Raw genomic sequence first — 20,802 nt, forward strand, 5'->3', positions numbered from 1 at the left:
TGTAAGCATTTATAATTTTTTATTTTCATTTGCAAAAATTTGTACAATATTAATTTAAACTTTCACCCTCGGCATTCACATTCTGCAGAACTAAATCTGTATGTAGTTGTAATTTGAAAAAATTCTTTGACAATTGTAATTGTGTGTTTGAGAACTCTTCCGCCTTTGCAGATAAGAAGTTGCGAAGGGCATCTAACTCTAGACGCAAAGCGTTTTCAAATTCCATTAACGAATTTTTTGGAACTTGTTCTGGTGATCTTTCCACTTTCAGGATATTGCAATTGCCGTTTACCAAATCAGTAAAGAGTAACTTCAAAAACATTACCGCCTTTTCCACATGAATATGATAGAATTTCCAAACTGTCTCTAGATGATTACTTTTGTCCATTCTTGTGGGACTACAATGATAAAGAACTAAACAACCAAACCAAAGAGATTGTGGCTTGCGATTATAAAAAATGGAAGCAGTAGATAAACTTGTTTTGGCCTCAGGTTCTTCTTCATCGTGGTCCGTTTTCATTTCATGCTCTCTTCTGTCGTTTGGGCAACTGTCAAAATCATATTTTTCTTTAATTAGGCGGGAGAAAGTGTCTAAATCATATTGGTTGCAAAATGTAAATGTTAGCACCGTCTCCATTGAAGTCATGGCAATAGCTAGAAAGTCTTGATTTAATGTTTTCCTATTAAATGATATCTCATACTTTTGGCGCTGTTCGTTCAATATGCGATAAAAATCCAGAGTGTCTAACACAAGTTGAAGAGGGTACGTTTCCTTACTGTTATCCTCGTGAGGAGTTAAAGGGAAATCTTTTACGATTTCGTACGTCAATATTAAAGGACATCGGTTTAAATTAATAATATCGGATAATTGAAATTTTATCAATAATATTGCAAATGAATCTGGTAGTAGCTGCAAGTGTTGCTCAGGCAACCACACGTTAGCCTGCAATTGTACGTCTTCAGTTTCTAGGAAAGCTTCGATTGAATCTAATTCTTCAAAAGTGCGTTTCAGTTGGTATAAACGATATTCACAATGTAATATACAACTTTCCGATGGTTCGAATTGTATTAAGGGCTGAAGATTTCTTAAAATTGTTAAATTAGGAGGCGAGGATTGATTTACCACTGGTACTCCTATCACCAAATGATCGTGCAAAGTGAATCGTTTCCATATGTCACCGCAACGGCTCAGTAATTGTTTTTCTTCCAGTTTTAGACTGCGTATGTAAGGCACTCCAAACGTCAACTTATTGTGCAATTGTCGAAATGTACGCCCCGTAATGGACTGATGAAGTTGCAATTCAGTTTTGGCACTACGTATATTGTCCATAAGTTGTTTAAACTCGGAATCATTCAAATGTTGTTCGACAAACTCATTTTCAGTATTCCTTTTGACAGATTCTTGAAAATCAGTTTTCAAGAGTCGTCCATTTTCAAACTTTATTTCCAATACAGGACAATATTTTATGGGACCGTGAACTAATCTAAACGAAAGCACTCCTTCATATTCATCTATTAGTTGAAAATCCTTTAAATAATTATTGAAGCGTTGAAGTATCAATAATTTATCCCAGCATTGGATTAACAGATAAATTTTTTGGATACTGATCAGATTATAAGCATATTTACCGAAACTTATTCCATCCATGAGTGAATAAGAAGGTGTTTGCGTACTTGAAGTAGGTTCATCACTCGCACTGCCTTTCAAACGTTTACATTTAGGACCCGTGTAATTTTTTAATTTATTTAATACCTTGTGAAGGCACGTGTGGTCTAGGTCAATACTTGCTACCAATTGCTTTTGCTTGTATTCGAAAAACTTTAAATTTTTGGTAAGAACCAAGCATGTTTTTTGTCTACTATAATCCACAAAAATGTCACAGTAAACTAGATACTCAATAATGAAATCAGGAATTTCATTTTTAATACGAGTTAGCATATTCCTTTTTCTTCTTTTTGTTTGTAAACAAAAAGCTTCAGAAGTAGATATATAAAGAGCATTGCAACTGTATGGAATATATATTGTTTGAAATACGATATTGAGTATAAGAATGAAAGCAATTTGGCAATCCTATTGTGATTCATTCTTACCGTGCTTACCGTATAACCAACCGCACGCTTCAGGGGGCTGACACAGTAATGTGTTTAATTTTAAAATTATTTATCTGATTTACGTTTGTCGTACGCTAATATACACTTTTTATATTATATGGTTTGCAGTTTTGCTTTATACCAAATTTAGTTTTGTAAGAAATGAAAAAAAAGCACTAAAGACGATTTATTTTAAAATTATGGAGCAATCAATATAAAAAATAGGTTCGCGATGGTGTCATAAAGTTTAAGCAGATTATGGAGATTAACATAGTAATTTCTCGAAATCAGGCTAATGAATAAAGTTCAAGCTTAAGAATGCCGACAAAAAACAATCCTTATTTACAGAGCAATGTTAAGCGTCAATACGAATACATTAGTAGATCTACCAGAGATAGATATGTAAAAACTTGCCAAAGGACTGTTAAATGTTAACTATTCTGATACTGATGATGACTTTGAAGTACCCGAATTAAAGCAAATGTGAAATTAAGCAGATATTTAGGTTTGTTGTACTTAGTCAAATTGTGCTCACATTATTGGATATCCAGCAGGTCAGCGACCGATGAAAAAATTGAAACAAGTGAAGAAAATTGTTATGGAGAACCATCCAAATTATTTAACTTTTTTGCGCTATTAAGAATAGAAGTATCGTCCTTAATTAGTTTTGTTTTAAAATTAGGTAATCATATGTTTTGCAACAGTGAAGCCAGGTTAAAACTGCTTAGTTCTGGAAAAGTTTTGTAGCGTTTTTGTCGAATTTTTTAGCCGAGTTGTGTAAAGAACGCGATAAAAATGCTGGTATTTTTAAATATTTCATTAATATTTCTTATACTCACTTATAACAGCGATAATGAAAAACATGTTTAGCTAATAATTTGTAATGTAGATAATAGATAACTTTTTTATGTTTTTAATAAAAAATATTGGCAGCTCTATTGCTTTGTTTTTCTATAGTCTCTATTGGCCTATCGTAGAACATAACTTTCTGCAAATATTTGCAATTATATCGTAATTTATGTAAAAAAGATTTGTCGTGGTTTCTATTTTTCATAAAAGTGATGTATTTGAAACAAGAGCGGCGAATTATTAAAAGCAATAAAGTAATTTCGTCATATTGTTAATTAAAATCCACTTGAAAAAGAAATCGGTTAAAAGAAATACCATTAAAAGCACACAACAACAACAAGAATTCCATGTCCCTCTTGCTTAAGAATATACGTCTCGCATCATATTATTGTTGTCTTTTAGTAAATGTGAAATTTCTTACACTTTCTTAATGCAAGAAATAGCGAAATTTAAATCAATTGTGAGCGTATGAATGCCTTCTTAGAAATAGTAAAAAAAAAAACGAAGGAAAAATCATACAAGTGTGTGAAAGACAAAAAACTAAAAATTACAACCGTAATGTATATTGTGTTTGTTGTTTCCCAACTTTTTATTAATCAGAATTACTTCGGAATTTATAATTTAAGCAAATTTTCAAAAAATTTTTACAAATTTCTTTGTGAAAATATTTAATTCGTCTCGTTCACGCACATATTATTAATATATAATAACATTTTTTTTTTTTTTTTGAATTTGCAATATTTATTTTTTATTTGGTGTGCATATGAATTTGTGCTAATTATATCGGTGTTGTTGTTGGCCGGTGTGTTTTACTTAAACGGGGACGCTATTTGCTATTTTTTATTTGTCGTGCCAGAATTTACTATACAAACGAAAAAAAGAAAACCTATAATCAATAATTAACGCATAATTTCCTAAGAATGGTAAGTTGTTGTTTATTGGAGACTTTGTGAAAAAAAAAAAAAACGAAAAAGAAATGTAAATAGTAAACATAACCGGAAAATGAAAAAAATCTAAAAATAATATAAACTAAACAAGGTCTCGTTAGAACTCTTTATTTTGATTTTATTCATGGAGAAGGCGACTTGTCTTCTTCTCTTTATTTTCATAATATTGAGGGTCGCATTGAGGGTAGTACAAATGTGCATTTGTGTTTGACTTCTTTCCTATTAAAGAGCAAACGAATTGTAAACGTAACATATAGATCGATAAATATCCCTAGAGGTATATATAAATATATATTATTTTACCTGATGGTTTAACACAAATTACACTTATCCGTGAAATCATCCCAAAAATGATATTTTTGAACAATTTCATCGTGTTTGAAGTCCTTGACTAGTCAACATTAAATTTAAATGTAATCTCGTTAGTCCTTGAAGGTTGGTTGTGACTGAATAAAGGGTATGTATCTTGGTGATCAAGACGAAAAGCGGATTCTTATCTCATCACCGCCCGCGATGCATAATAATAAATATATGTTTTTGAAGAGTTGCGAGACGCAGATGAACATGCTAAAATTGACAGAATGTTGCGTCGATATGGTATTTGCATATATCGCACAGACGCTCTAATGGCTACATCAACTGACAGTTGCGAGCGTAATGACAAATGCAGTATAACTCTATCGTTTGATGGTTTGTGTTACAATTTTCTGATATAAAATACTTGGCAAAGTATTGTAAACCATGTGTAACTTGACGTAATAATAAACGCAGTAATCATGTAACGGACACCCAGACAACTAGCCTTTTCGTATGCAATAAATTATTTTATGTAGTGGAGGTGGAGATCTAATACCCACTCGTAACATGTATTTGTAAATGGCAAACAAAAAGAAAAAAATAAATAATGATTGTATGACGACGAGGACGATGATGATGATGATGATGATGATGATGATGGTGTATGCGAAGAGAGAACTATTTCCATATTTACATAGTTTCGTACTTGCAACAAATAAGTACTCGTGACATCAACAATGACAAAAACTGGTGCGAGTTAATTATATATATATGTCCCATGTATTCAATCAGTTTATATCCAGCATTCAAAGAGGTTTGAAAAAAACTTGTAAAATAAGTACAAGCAAGCGAGTAAAAATTAATCCAACTCTGGATTAAATTTGCGGGGTTGACTGCTAATATTCAAGTAGCGAGAGAACAAATAGCTTATTAGTGAGTTAATAATTAACGGGTGTCGGGTTAAGTGGGTTTGTTAAATTTTTAAAGCACTAACCTTCTTTGCAAATAAAATTTAATATATGATATATTTTGTCACTGTGCAGGGGACTAGGTTTCAGTAATAGTGCGCCTGGTTCAAAAGATTTACTTTCCTATATCTGAACCAGTAATACCAGTCGGCTAGTGCCGAAAAATGCAAAATTTAAGGTGAACTTGAATTGGAGTTTTCAAGGAAACCATTGTGCGCGTCCGTGCGTTCAAAGTCGTGGTGGATTTTTTAATGATATATTGTTGTGAACAAATAAAAAAGTTCAATGCATTTTTTTTGGTAATGAGTAAGGCCCCAAAAATAAAACCAATTTTCCATTCCATTTGAAAAACAGAGGAATTACCAGTTTACGTGGTGCTGTGGCCGTGTCCTTCGACTGATTTGATCCATTTTCAATATCAACCTACGTGAAAACACTTCCACTGTTTCTGTCAAATTTAAAGTTGATAGCTTCATTTTTGCGGTCAGGAGGATGTTTACATTCTTAATCGATTTAAGATTTAACGCTAATCAAGAATAATACACTTTACGGGGTCTCTAATGCTTCCTTCTGGGAGTTGCAAACGTTTTAATAAAATGAGTATCACCCCTCGTCCTTCGGTGATGGGTATAAAGAAATTGAATTGATTGAATTGAAGAAGTGCGTCTTGACATGCTTGACATATACTGTCATTATAAAAAAAAAAAGAGGAAAAATTCGGTCACGCCTGCCCAATATTTTATAAAGTACTAAAATTTGCATTTTTTTAATTGGTTTTTTTTCTATACTCGACACGATTTGCGACGCAAGACTATATTAAGTTTGTGCGGGTGTGTGCAACACACTCACCTTTCATTCACAGATTTCTGAATCAGTTTTTGGATCGATCTAAGGTTGTTCGCCCGCCCGTTCGCTTGTTTTTTTGTGTTCAACCTGTAGGTCGCAAATTTTTAACACATTTTTTGATTAACTTTGATATACCGCCATAATTTTGCCCAAGGTCGAACATTATTGACAATCTTTCGGATCGGAGAGGGTGTGAAGTTATATTTAAATATAATTAGCAAAGATACAAACTAAAATTTTTTGCATATTAGCTCGTACGGAAATTTTCAAAATCCCATAAAAAGATGCTCCGGGTAAAACTTAATATAACCTGCACACCGCTGGAAAGGCTATTAATAGAGGATTCATTCTGTGCTAGTTTCATTTTTTCAAAGGGACATGGTTTGGCCACAGTAGCTCCGCAAACTTTCGCTTTATCAATCTCATTTATGGCAGAGTGTAAAAATGTACTCCTTTCGCATATTAATTAATTTACATAAAGTCATCTTTTGTTTATAATATTTTGTACAAAAAATTCTTGAAAAGTTTTATTTTAACTGCATTTTGACTTAAATCCCTCCGAGATGTCGTTTAACAAAGTGCTGTTAATGCCTTAACAGATCTCTGTAAACAAAATTTTGGTTCGTGCCATTGCTAGTTTAATTTAAATATAACTTTACACCGTTCGGAACGGACCACTTTTTCGAACGTATCTCATATAATGCAATATTTTGAAAAATCATTATATGAATAACTGTACTAATCTGAGTGATGTTAGGGGAACTTAATAGTGAACCGTAAACCATTATAATGGTTTTATGTGTTTTAAGACAAAGATGACAGTAAAATATTTGGCCAAAGTTGTCGTATATTATTAGAAGCAAAAACTTTTGCTTAAAGAAAATGATGACAGATTTTAATGATTACTTAATAAAGCTTAAAATTTTGTAGTCATACAATACTTTATTGTCACAATACAGTAATTATTGTTTTGTTCCAGATTGTGTTTATATTATTAAATAGATAGTCAGTCTATTACCGCAAATGATGTCGTTATCAGAGACATAAAAGCCTTAGATTACATAGAATTTTTTTTTTTTTTTTTTTCTTGTATGTAATTTAAAGTTAATTTTGTTTGCTATTGTCTTAAAGAATTGATAAGCATTTAAAGTAATAAGTTGTTTCATTATTTTGTGTCTCACAAGTGTTTTTCCAATGCTTTCGTTTTTATTTCCTTTATAAACATTTATAATCTGATTTTAGAGCTCTCCCATTGTTACACGACGGGCAGCGCAAAAAGCTAAAATACAAACTCGTGCAATGGTTAAGTCGACAACATCGGCTGCGACTGTCAATTTAGTTGAACATCGAAAACCGAACATAGCACTACTTGAAGCTAAGCGGAAAGCAAAATTATTAAAAATGCAACAACAAACGCAGCAAGAAAATGCTGTTAAGGATATTTTTCAAAATGTAAGTTACCCATAGTGAAGAAATAATTATAATGAAAGTATTATTCATTTTTGTTTTTTTTGTTTTTTTTGTTTTTTTCCAATTTTTTTCAGGCTGTTAATGCTAAACATTTAATGCAAAAGCCTACCGGCTTAGTTTACGATGAATCTATGTCACAGCATCGCTGTTTGTGGGACGAAAAACATCTTGAATGTCCAGAACGTTTTATAAGAGTTATGGATCGGTAAGTATTTGTATTTCGTGCTAAGTGTTGTGTTTCGGGCATAAAAACGCCTGATTGTTTATTGCACTAATAATACAATCAAATCGAAGTTTCGAATTTCTGATTTATATTTCACAAATCTTATGCTTTCTTAGTAGCGAAAAAACATTTTTATAATTATCATCAACATAAGAATTTATTTTTTTTCCTTTAGAACGTCATACGTCATACTTATTTATCAGAGACTACTTAAATCATATTCTTCTTAATTTGAAGTCAATTTAATTCTATCTGACCGTCCATCTGAATATGTGTATTTGTCATTTCTTAAACGATTTGATACCCACATCGTTGGTATTATTAAGAATATATTAATTGCGGTGACTATCAGATTCGTTTCAAAATTAACCCCTTAAGAAGTGTACAAAAATAGTTGTAAACATTCGATCTTGTTTGCCATATGATAAATAAAGCAGTAAATCTCAAAAAAGTTAAAGTAGAATTTAATCACTTGTAACTTTTTGTGTGGCTATGGCGGACGTTTTCCATTTTTTTGCTCGTAAAGAGCAGAATATTTTATAAAAATAAAGTGAAAAATGTCGGCTCTCTAGCTTTTACATATATAAAATTTTTGAGTTAACGTGTAGAAACCCACAAATTTTTGTTACGAAAAACGGAGTTGCGTTCAGCTTATGCTCCATTCCGGGCTTTTGCTTTCACCAATTTTGCAATTTGGCCAATTTTCAATACCAACCTGCGTGCAGAAATTTCCAATGCTTTTACCAAATTTAAAGTGGATACCTTTGTTGTTGCAATCGGGAGAGTGCCAACAGCGAACATCACGCAGATACAGATGGACAGACATGACTAAATCATCTCAGAATTTCACGCTGATCAAAAAGTATATATATACTTTATAGGGCCTCTCTGAAGTTTCGTTTTGGGTGCCACATACAATATGAAAAAAACAAAATGAGTTTATCCCCATCTTACAGTGAATTTTCATTAAAATTACCTCTCGATATTTTGCATAGGTGAGGATGAAGTTTTCATGTCTTCAAATATAAAAAAGCATAACTATTTTTATGCCCTACACTAATCGTTGTATAAGGGTATATTAAGCTTGTGCGTATATATATATGTGTGCAACACTTGGAAGGCTTAATATAGACCTACCTACACTTTTATGATACCGAAAACGATTCCGAAACGCTTGCCTGTCTGTTTTTCTTTTTTTTTTGTTTTTGTTTTTCAGTTTCTAGGTCGCAGTTTTTGAGATATTTTTTGACGAAATTCGGTATACCGACATGTTTTGACTCAAACACGAACGCTGCTAAAAATGACTCGAATCGGGACCATATTTTCGACCACTTCCTGGATATTGCCTTATATTGAAAAGACGTTACATGAATACCTGTAGTGTGGTGTCGAGTATTTTATGGTGGACCTTGTTCCACTATATTGTTTTTACTTGATTGTAATTATGTATTACATGAGTATCATAAACAAGAATTAGATTATATTTAATTTCCGTTGAATGATTGAATAAGTAAGAAAATATTATTAAAATCAATTATAAGGACGTTATAGTCGGGCAAGGCTGAGCATTATATGCCCTACACGAATTTCCCTAGTGCAATTATTCGCTCGTTTTGATAGCCGTACATTACACAGTATATATTATTTTCATGCAATGATTTATTTCCCAAGAATTTTATTGTTTTTCAGTTAGTTTCCGTCATGGAAAACTAAAAATTATGCTTTCTCTCTATGTAAGGGTATGCTTTTGATCATAATCATTTTAGGGTTAACCACGTTAGGGTCTAAAAAAATAAGCCTAAGTGATCCAAATTTCCTAATATTAATTTTTTTTTTGGTTTATTTTGCTACTATGAACCAATTTTCATCATAAAATATAAAAAATTACAACTTTTTGCCTGAGAAATCTTGAACTATGAACTGGGGTCCAAGATATACGCACACGTGTGACTATACATATATTATGTCAAATTTTCGTCATAAAACAACAACCAATGATTTTTTGGTACATCAGGGCTTGCATGCCGTGAGCATCCTAATATACGATCGTATCCAAAAAATAGATTTATTTTGTCCAAATTTGTTAAAATTGATTTCCCTTTCTGATTCATTATTATGAACCAAATTTCACCATGAAATATTGAAAATTAAATTTTTTTACCTTATAAAGGTGCAGTTTTCGTAAGAATGATCATATGAGAGCGGGTTCAAAAAATTGCCATAGGCAAGCCAAATTACTTACACTAATTTAGAATGTCGAAATGCTATTACATAACGAGTTTTGACGAAAAAATTTTGAAAATTGTAATATTTTCAAAGGTTTCAAACGCAGGCGTTATATGATGGAGTGGGTCAAAAAAAATAGATCGATTCGAATCATTTTCGATAGTGTTAATTATTGCGTCAGTGTACAGTTTCATCAATCATAATTTCATCAGAATATCTTATATATTAGGCGACCTGTAAGTTGAACACAAATTTATATCGACAGATATCAGACACAAACATACAAACAGGTTTAAGTAAACAGTGGGTATAATAAAAGTTGGGTCCATCTTAAGTGGACTCTGGATGTTGCAAACGTTCGCACAAACATATATATATATATAAGATATCCCGTATCACAAGTGATGTAAGGTATAATTAATTAATTAATTAGCTCATATTCATTATAAATTGAATTGAAAAGAAGAGAAAAGAAAAAAAAATTAGAAAGCAGATATAATTGACTTGTACCGAGTGTCTTGACACCCGGCATGCCACTAGGGTAAGCTGCTATTTGTTTGTTATATAGATGTACATCCTATATATACCGCCGTATATCGCCTGTATTTCAGATAATACTTCAATACAATTTCGAAGTACGTCCACGTAACTGTTTAAAGAAACTTGATATCGGCTTCTCTTATAAGATCTTCTTTTTTTGGAGGACATATGATTATTTGCATAATTAATATGGAAATATGTAAGATTTCAAATTTGAGATGTGTATGTAAACTATAAACTACAATTTTGAGTCTATTGGGCATGATTTGATTAATTACCATTAATTACGATGGCTTCTCCATTCTTTTATTAGTTTAAGTTCAAAAATTTCATATATGTATTTATCTTAATGTTAACAATTAGTCAGTCTACTTACAGTAAAGTTGTAAAAAAGTTTATGCATACAAGTTGTGTAAACTAATTTGGATAAACGAGAAAAAAATGTGATTGCACTCACTTAAGCTAATTGATGCTAAATAATGGGAAAAAATTCCATTTCAATAATATAAATGGTAATATACTTACTTACTTACTAAAACGTTTTGAATATAACTATATGTGACTATATGTGACTTTCCTAGAAATATTAAATGATAACCATCGTACAAAATTGAATATAGTTATAGGAAATCTTAGATTTCATAGAATATAGAATGGTGGTTGCTTATATCATTTCTGATTTCAATTTAAATATAATAAGATAAGTACTTGGCAATAATAATAACAATCAGCGAATAAGCGGGACTGTGTTAGAGGAGCATTCAACACATTGTATATGGAAAATATATGCGTTTAATATATATATATATATATATTCATTATTTATAATCACAGGTGTATACGTAACCTGTTTCGCTATTGCGCCTATGCAATAATCTGACAAATATTAAATTAATAGCGTTTTGTTTTACAAAAACAAAAAAAAAAAAAAAAAAAAAGAAGATATAAATCAATGAACTTTGTTTGAAATGTTTCGAGTCTTTCTAGCATTTTCACAAAAAATATCCCACAAAATGGATTGATTGCTGCACAATAGTTTTAATCTATAAAAAATATTAAATATTTACCAATAAACTAGTTTAACTTATGTACTTAAGTAAAGTCGCGTAATTCAATCAATTTTAGTTAATTAAATTTAAATAATTTAGATTAAATTATAAATTTCTCTATATGCTTTCGTGCAATAAATTTAAACCTTTGCACTCAAAGTGTTCTTCATTCATATTACCAGCAATATCTCGTAGCGATTTCAATTGGAAAAATCATATTCACTATTCATGATAAGTGCCTTATATATGTATTGCAACTTATAAAATAAAAAAGTCATAGGTGTATGTATGTTATTGTTTCTCGTCAATTGATGAAGTATATGTAATAATAAAATTTTACAATTTTTTATTGCTGCAAGGTGCAGAAGGACAGACGGACAGACGGACAGACAAGCTTAAATCAATTGAAAAAATCATTCTGAATCGAATGGTATAATGAAAGATGAATTTTGCTTCAACTGCTTCGGGGGCCTTGTATCACAGATGTAGGTATAGGGAATCAAACATAACAACATAAACTCAAATCTAATATACTTTGCGTAATAATTAACAGGCGAAAACAATTGTAACAATTGAACAGTAATTATTAATTATATTAAAATTTGCATCAATTTTCCTATTAGAAGCAAAGTCTGAGTCTTTCTCACACTTTCTTTTCTATCGCTACATAAATTTCATTTGTAATTCGTTGACAAAACGGATGAAATTCTTACAAATTTGTTTTTCGTTCTAACGAATTGAAAATTATGTGCAGCAGAGTATGTCTACAGAGGAGCTCTCGAATTTGAAGACAAAATTAAAAAAAAAAAAACTGACGCTTCGGATCGTTGCGTTAACGCGATCGAAAGATATATTATAATTAAAAAGCGTCTCCCGCGACGTCTTCCAAAGAACTGATTGGTACTTATAGCATAAGATTCATATTCTTTAAGTCGTAAATTACTTTATACACAAGCTGATAGCTATTTGTAGCTAACTCGCTGAGTATGCGAAAAGAAATGAATTAATAAGTAAAAAATTTTCAGGCAGTCGATGCGATGCGTCTTTGCTCCTGCGATAATTCGCATAGTTTCGCCTCCATATAGATATCTGACTGTTCGCAATATCGAGATAGGTTTCTTTCTTCTTCTTCTTTCTTTGTTATGTCGTTTAGGTGCTCTTGGCGGAAATCGGAATCGATAGATAGACAGACCTCCTTTACTTACCGTATTCCAAAAAAACCTAATACAGTCCAACCTGTTTTTGTGCGGTAGATAGGGACCGCAGAAAAAGAATCGCACAAAAAAAAAATATTCAAAAACTTCATAAATAGCTATAAGAAATAATTGTTCACAGCATATTAAAGAAAATTTTTTTTATGCGGTAGAGAGGGACCGCATAAAAAAAGTCTCACTTAGAAAATATGTCAAAGCTTCACGAAATAGCAAGAAAGTGCTTTCCAAACAAAAAAAAAAATTAAATTACACATTGAAACATTTAAAAAAATTTTAATTTCTAATTTTAAACAAGGAGAAATTTTCAAAATGTACATAATTCAATACTACTCGTCGTAGTTCAAAACGCGCATATTTTTGCGATGAACTGGTTCGTAATCGCTTTCGTCACTTGAAGATACTATAGTTGATTTATTTTTTGTTAACATGTAGTCGGTGATAAGTTTTTGCGACGACGGTCGTTTGGTCAGCTGTTTGTAAACGTCGCGAGACGCCAGATATACACAATTGAAGGAACTAGACGGTTCTAAATCCTTCAGCTGATTGAAATATTGTTTAGCTTTCTCCTTAATTAAATCTCCGTCGATGGAGATTCGTTTTCGAGTTGAGTCGTTAATCCAAAATATGAGGGCCTTTTCCGTTTTCTCTATTAAAATATTTCTAGAATATGATATTCTTTTACCACTTTCGTTTGTTGCAGAATTTTTAGATTCATTCATTCTACTTGCACGTTTTTGTATTGCTCTTATAGTGGATTCACCTAATTTATATTCTTTACCAAGAGCTGTGGATCCTTCACCATCTGCTAGTCTATTTAATATTGCAATTTTAGTTTCTAATGTAATTGTCTTTCATTGAGCATGAGCCAATGAAATTGGCTGATGCAATTTATGCATAAGAACATTGAGCATGCCTAATGAAATTGACTGATGCAATAGGTATGAAAATGGCTGTTGCAATGTGTATATACACACTGATAGCAAAAAAAGTGATACCAACACAGTTCAGATTGACCTAACCTCTCGGCGAAATTCAATGTGTCGATATTCATATACCGCACAAAAAAAAGAATCGCACAAAAAGAGTCGCACAAAAAAAAGTATCGCACAAAAAGAATCGCATAAAAAATACCGCACAAAAACAGGTTTGCCTGTAACTTAGTAGACTCATTTGCACTCATTACTACTATTGCCTCGCCTGATAATGTTAATAAAATTGTAATGTTCGGAAAAGATGAAAGTTTCCATTTGGAAACTTGTTCCCGACTGTGTTTCCGAGATGAATATTTTCGCAATCGAAAGCGGGAAATAAATATATGTGAACACTGTTAGTGTTTCATCTGTAGCGTAAAAAATATATTTAATGCATTTTTTGTTTTCTAATAGCAATAGTTTTTATGACTTTATTTAAATAATATATATATATTTATGTGTATTACATAATGTATAAATGTATAAATAATGTATATTTTTATATTGCAGTTGCCGTGAATTGAATTTAATAGCTCGCTGTAAACTGTTATCATCCCGTCGTGCCACTAAAGATGAAGTAATGCTATTACATAGCGAAGAACATTATAAATTATTAGAACAAACATCAGATGATAGAGACGAGACAAAAATGGAAGATTTAAGTTCGAAATTTGATTCCATCTATATACATCCGGTAACCATTACAACAACTAAGGCTTAGCAGAAGATATAAAAATGTATTCATTTTCCTTTTTTTGTGTTTTTTTTTTTTTGTTTTTTTTTTTTTTTTTTTTTTTGTTTTAGTCCACATTTGAGTTGTCTCTATTAGCAGTTGGTTCAACGATAGATTTAATTGAAAATATTGTTAACGGTAGCATACAAAATGGTATGGCTATTATACGGCCACCCGGTCATCATGCAATGAAAGCTGAATTTAATGGGTATGATTGCGTTTTATTTAATTTTATTGCTTATTAATTAAAAAAATATAGACCCCGAGCACAACACCTATTGATGGATTGGTTATCTTTTATTCCGTTTTATTTTTTATTTTTTTTCAGTTACTGTTTCTTTAATAATGTAGCACTGGCTACACAGTATGCTTTAGATGTCCTAAAATTAAATAAAGTTATGATTATCGATTGGGATATACATCATGGACAAGGTACCCAGAGATTTTTCTATCATGATTCTAGGTAAGTTTGGGTGCATTTTTTTTTTTTTTGAAGCGACCAACTGCTATAAGTTTTTTGTTTGGATTATCTCTAGAGTTCTTTATTTTTCCATACATCGTTACGAATATGGTCGTTTTTGGCCCAATCTAAAGGAATCGGATTTTGATGCGATCGGTTGTGGGCCCGGTTTAGGTTATAATTTCAATTTGCCTTTGAACAAGACTGGAATGGGCAATGGAGATTACTTGGCCATATTTCAGCAAATACTAATACCGGTAGCTATTGAATTTCAACCTGATTTAATTATTGTGTCGGCTGGCTACGATGCTGCCTTGGGTTGTCCTGAAGGAGAAATGGAAGTAACGCCGGCATTTTATCCTCATTTGATAAATTCATTGTTAAAGTTAGCAAATTCACGTTTGGCTGTAGTTCTAGAGGGTGGCTATTGTCTGGACTCGCTCGCAGAAGGGGCGGCTCTAACATTAAGAGCATTACTGGGAGAACCTTGTCCTATGTTAGTTGAAAAATTGGAGCCGCCTTGCTCATCCGTACAAGAATCGATATTGAATTGCATTTATGCTCATCGTCCATATTGGAAGTGCTTGCAATTACAGGATACGTACACAATGGAGGAATTGAATAACGTTAATCCACAACTAAATTTGCACAAAATTAATCGCGTTTTTATCGAAGGACCACCACTGCCTGAAAGATTTCCAACGCGCGGCACAGCAACTAGTCTGCCGCCTGAAATCGAGGAAAAGTATAGTTTGCGTTTACAAAGGCTTAAGGCTGGTAAAATAAATAAAATTGTTGTAAAAACATCGACTCTTGTAATAGTCGTCTCTTCTTTTTTTTAGAAACGAAATTATTTTCACCTCGCGTACGTGTTTGTTATGTTTACGATGAGCTGATGCTGCAGCATAGTAACACTTATGAGCAAGGTCATCCTGAACAACCGGAACGTATACGTAAGATTTATGAAATGCATAATGAATACAAACTGTTTGAACGTATGCAGCAATTATCATCACGTTCTGCTACCACCGATGAAATTTGCTTGGCTCATACAAGGGCCCATGTGAATTTAATACGACGTATTGGTGACAAAGGTGAATTACAGGACATCGGCGCAAAATATAATTCAGTTTATTTTCATCCTAAGACATTCGATTGTGCCACCTTGGCTGCCGGTTCTGTTTTACAAGTTATAGATAAAGTCCTTAAAGGAGAAGCGCGTTGTGGCGTTTGCATTGTACGACCACCCGGTCATCATGCTGAATCTGATGAACCTCATGGTTTTTGCATATTTAATAATGTCGCCATAGCTGCTCTTTATGCTATCAGAGATCATGGATTGAAACGCGTTTTAATTGTTGATTGGGATGTACATCATGGAAATGGCACACAGCATATATTTGAATCAAATCCGAATGTTTTATATATAAGTGTGCATCGTTATGATAATGGTTCATTCTTTCCTAAAGGTAAAGATGGCGACTATGATGTAGTTGGCAAGGGACCCGGTATTGGTTTCAACGTTAACATACCCTGGAATAAGGTAATAAACTCATTTTTAATCATTCTACGCACATAGCTATTACATATATATAATTATTTATAGAAGGGCATGGGCGATATGGAATATGTTTTAGCTTTCCAGCATATAATTATGCCAATTGCTTATGAATTTGATCCGCAATTGGTTTTGGTATCGGCCGGGTTTGATGCTGCTATCGGTGATCCTCTCGGCGGTTGCAAGGTTACACCAGAGGCATATGGCTTGTTTACTCATTGGCTATTAGCATTAGCGAATGGTCGCGTTGTTGTCTGCCTTGAAGGTGGTTATAATGTTAATTCCATTTCTTATGCGATGACCATGTGCACAAAATCTTTACTGGGCGATCCTATACCGCCAGTGCAATTTAATGGTTCGGTCTCACGTCCACCCACCGTAGCGTATATCAGCTGTTTGGAGACATTGCAGAAATGCATAAGTATACAGCAACGGTATTGGAAATGTTTAACTTTTGGTAAACGCTTACCGGACAGCTGTTCGAACGAGAACAATAATGAGGATTTTCTTACTGCAACTTTGCAAAATTTAAATATCACAAGGGATGACGTGCAGGGCGCAGCTGGTGGTTCAGGAGATGGTGGCGATGATGTATTATTGGCAGCTAGTGGCAGCAAACCGAAGGTAAAAGTAAAAACCTTAACAGAATTTCTCACAGATCATGAACAGGTAAATTGCGCGATTAATTTTATATAAATTAAGTTTAAGTTTTGTGTTGTGTTTTTTTTTTTTTTTTTTTTTTCTTTCTCTCTCTCTCTTGAAAACATTCACATTTTAGGCCTTACAAAATAATGAAATGTTTGCCGTCGTTCCCTTAAAAAGTTGCCCTCATCTGTCTCAGTTGCAGCCCGAAGAAGCACCAAAATGTAAGCGCACACACCTGTCTTTTGCTCTTTGAATTTTATGTAGAAGTTGTTTGCTTTGTAGTTTTTTTCTCTTATATACTTTTGATAGATTTTTTAATTTTCACTTTAATATTTTCTTGCTTTTTATCTTTTATCATTTGTTTGACATTTTTGCGTTTGTCTTTAATGACGAACAACAATATCTTAACTGAATTCAGCTTTTAACTATTAGTGTTCGAATGCTGCTCAATAACAATATCTTTTTATTATTGCTATTATCTTTACTTTAAGATTATTGGATGATCGTGGATAAATGTCATTGTTTTTTTTTTTTTAATATCTATCAATTTGTGTGTTGATTTGTCGTTGTTTGTCGTGTTGTTCGAACGAAAGTTCAAATTCAAGTTCAATTAAACAGTCCATCTTCTTGGCCTTCGATTCTTTTCTACATTCTTTTCTCAAATTATGCGCTGTCGGCTTCAAATATGTAGTGGATGCGCCTGACCCTATTCACTGCTGTTATGCTTAATGCAATTCAATTTCACAATTTTTATAACTTTTGTTTTGGATCATAAGCCTTTGTAATGAGCTACCAGCGCTGAGACAAAATTGTATAAGAAATAATTGTTAATATATACCTAATGATAAGACAGTTATAAAGGGGTTTAAATTAAAAAAAAAAAAAAATTACACAAAAGATTCTAAACAGTTCGTCATATACTTTGAGTTTTCGAGAAAGAACTTAGGAAACAAAAAAAAGAAGATGAGAACTGTTTTATACGAAACTTTTCAATCAATAATTGATTTATAATTCTTGTTCGAAGTGGAGTGTGTTCGTCCCACAAACTGCCAAATTGAAGAAATTGTAAAATATTGGAAAAAGTTCAAGCGCTTAGCGAAGTCTAGTTGAACACTTTTTTTATATCAAGTCTTGCCACTATGTATGTGTGTGTGATTACTTGTAAATAAATAAAATTTAATGAAAAAGACGTCTTCTTCGCTTCCGATAGTTAACCTAGCCTGGTTTGCCTGCAGCCACATTGACAATGTTTGACTGATTTTCGATATCTATTGTGTATATAGCAGAAATTTTCGGAAAAGTTATACTTGGAGGTATTTTGAGTTTACAATTTATTTGATTTCCTTTTACGTTTTCGTATCTAAGGCATGGTAAATATGAATGTCATTCGATTCAATGGAGACAAGGATAACTGTTTAATTATTTTTATTGATATATATATATATATATATATTAAAGCTTCTTCTTATCAGTAATTTATCTATATGTATACATATATATTTCTATTTCTCAATTTATTTGATATTTAACTTTTCTTCTTATTTATTTACATATTTTTTTTTTATTCTGTTTTTTTTTTTTTTGTTTTTTTGTTTTATAGATATAAACACGACTTTGACCTGTTGCGAATGCTTATCAACGGCCGAAAATTGGATGTGTTTAACGTGTCAAAAGACTTTATGCGGCCGTTACGTTAACGAACATATGCTATATCATAATCTGAATACCTCGCATCCATTGGCGTTAAGTTATAGTGATTTATCGGTATGGTGTTATCCCTGTGAAGCTTATATTGATAACAAAAAAATTACACGTTTATAAGAATTTGGCGCATCGTCATAAGTTCGGCGAAGATATGTTATACTCATATGATAGTGATAAGAGCGATGATTATGTAAACAATAGACAAGATGTAGAAGTAATAGAGGACGGAAGGAATGCTTATTATATCGAATTAAATATAGAGAACAATCACCACCGCAATTGTCATATTATTAATAATAATAATAATAATAATAATAACAACAATAGCAACAGAAGTAATCATAGAAATAGCACGAATAACAATCTTGACAATGACAATAATGAACAAGATAATAACTGACATTTGGCTATTGTACTGCTTGAGGCAGTACAGCATCATATATGTATGCTGTTTCCGTCTCTGCGTCCAGTGTTTCAATATATCATTGAATACGTTTGGCCTTTAGTGCAACGTTTATATTTAAAAATTTTACACTATTTCATGGCACATTGATAAATATTTTTATTACATTGTTGTGGCTTCTTTAGTCCTTACCCCTTATCTATTACAGCAGCACCCAGCGTCCACAAATAATAAATAAAGATTAGCATATTATTCATATTTGATAATACGTGTAACCCTTTCACATAAATTATTGTAATTTATAATGTATTTAGGTTTTTATAATTTAATTTTTTTTTTTTTAATTTTTTATTTTAATTGACCAATGTGTTATATTATATGACATTTGTATTTAAGTACACAAACGTATGTATAAATTTTCTAATAATATAAAGAACAACTTTTTCTTCTTTTTAATATTTTCTATATAACTTAAAATTAATTAACTAAAAACAAAGAAAAATAATAATAATAATTATCACTTAGACTACTATATAACTTCCATATTTGCTAAATAATTTATAAGTATTTCAAAACTTACTCGTGTTTAAATTATTCGGTAGCGTTAGCAACTACAAAAAACAAAAACAAAAAGATAAAGAAAATTTTTGTTTTAAGTATTAAATAAACGATGCAAAAAAAAAAAAAAAAAAAAAAACCGAAATGAATCGTCGTAGTATGTACTTTTAGTTTTAGTAAGTTTCAGAAGACAAATCATTTAAAGATTCATTCACAGTAAATAAATAAAATAATGTCGCACTAACTACTATGTGGATGATTATTAAAATGCAGAAGAACATAAACTTTTTTTATTTATTTGCCGGGATATTGTTTAATCATGAATTTATTCTAAATCAATCGCCAATCGCTGCTAAATTAAATGAAAGAAACTTAAGCCGTGCAACCAGCCGTTCAATTCGCTCTATTCGTATTTGTTTGTTTGTTTGCTTGTGGTGGATATTTTCATGAAATGCCGTTTTTTTTTTTTGATCGTTTCTCACATTGGGATTTTCTAGCTTGATGATTGAATTGATTTTTCATAAAATCCTTTATGAGATCTTTTATAAACTTCTCCTAAATAGAGAATTCGTGCAATAAGTGGTCACCTTTTGAACCTAGGCCAAGGGCTGTAATTTCTGCATTTCATTGCGATTGTTTGTCCGCTTCTCAAAATTAGTGCAATGATAGAAACCAAGGCGTTAGGATATGCGAGTTTTCCGTTTAATTTGGGAAACCCAGCAAAATTCCTTACATCGTTGACTGTTAGCTTTAAAAAAGAACAAATAAAAACATGATCATTACTCAGAAATAACCAGACAATCGCTTCAATTGTTCAGCAAATGTAAACAAAAGGCAAGAGATTCGAGCATTTTTAGGAAATTGCATATGTGTGTTGGGAAGCTTCATTGCGCCCTACGCGAAAAGAAAATTGAAACTTCGTTTGAGTAAAATTTCGAGTAAAACCTTACACACCTAAAAGTGGCAACCCACTAGTAAAAAACTCTGTTAACATGACAAAGCGGTTAAAGTGGCAAAGCAGTCGTAAGAAACTCTGTTAAATGGCAAAGC

General features: G+C 31.9%; 2 protein-coding genes across 2 annotated transcripts; one reads left to right on the plus strand and one right to left on the minus strand.

Moving 5' to 3' along the window:
* Nucleotides 1–49: 49 nt before the first annotated feature.
* LOC119644725 lies at nt 50–1,968 on the minus strand. The gene has a single exon (XM_038044443.1). The coding sequence runs from the start codon at nt 1,937–1,939 to the stop codon at nt 50–52; it is 1,890 nt and encodes a 629-aa protein (XP_037900371.1). The 5' UTR covers nt 1,940–1,968.
* Nucleotides 1,969–3,716: 1,748 nt separating this feature from the next.
* Nucleotides 3,717–19,815, plus strand: LOC119636042 (histone deacetylase 6). Its single transcript, XM_038031124.1, is given in 12 exon segments — nt 3,717–3,863; nt 7,241–7,450; nt 7,543–7,673; nt 14,202–14,385; nt 14,496–14,632; nt 14,753–14,887; nt 14,961–15,661; nt 15,727–16,427; nt 16,491–17,111; nt 17,221–17,308; nt 18,688–18,887; nt 18,889–19,815. Coding segments are annotated over 12 exon segments (3,414 nt in total). The 5' UTR covers nt 3,717–3,860; the 3' UTR covers nt 19,192–19,815.
* Nucleotides 19,816–20,802: the final 987 nt, after the last annotated feature.

Source organism: Glossina fuscipes, unplaced genomic scaffold (assembly GCF_014805625.2).
Source record: "Glossina fuscipes isolate IAEA_lab_2018 unplaced genomic scaffold, Yale_Gfus_2 0, whole genome shotgun sequence".
NCBI lineage: Eukaryota > Metazoa > Arthropoda > Insecta > Diptera > Glossinidae > Glossina > Glossina fuscipes.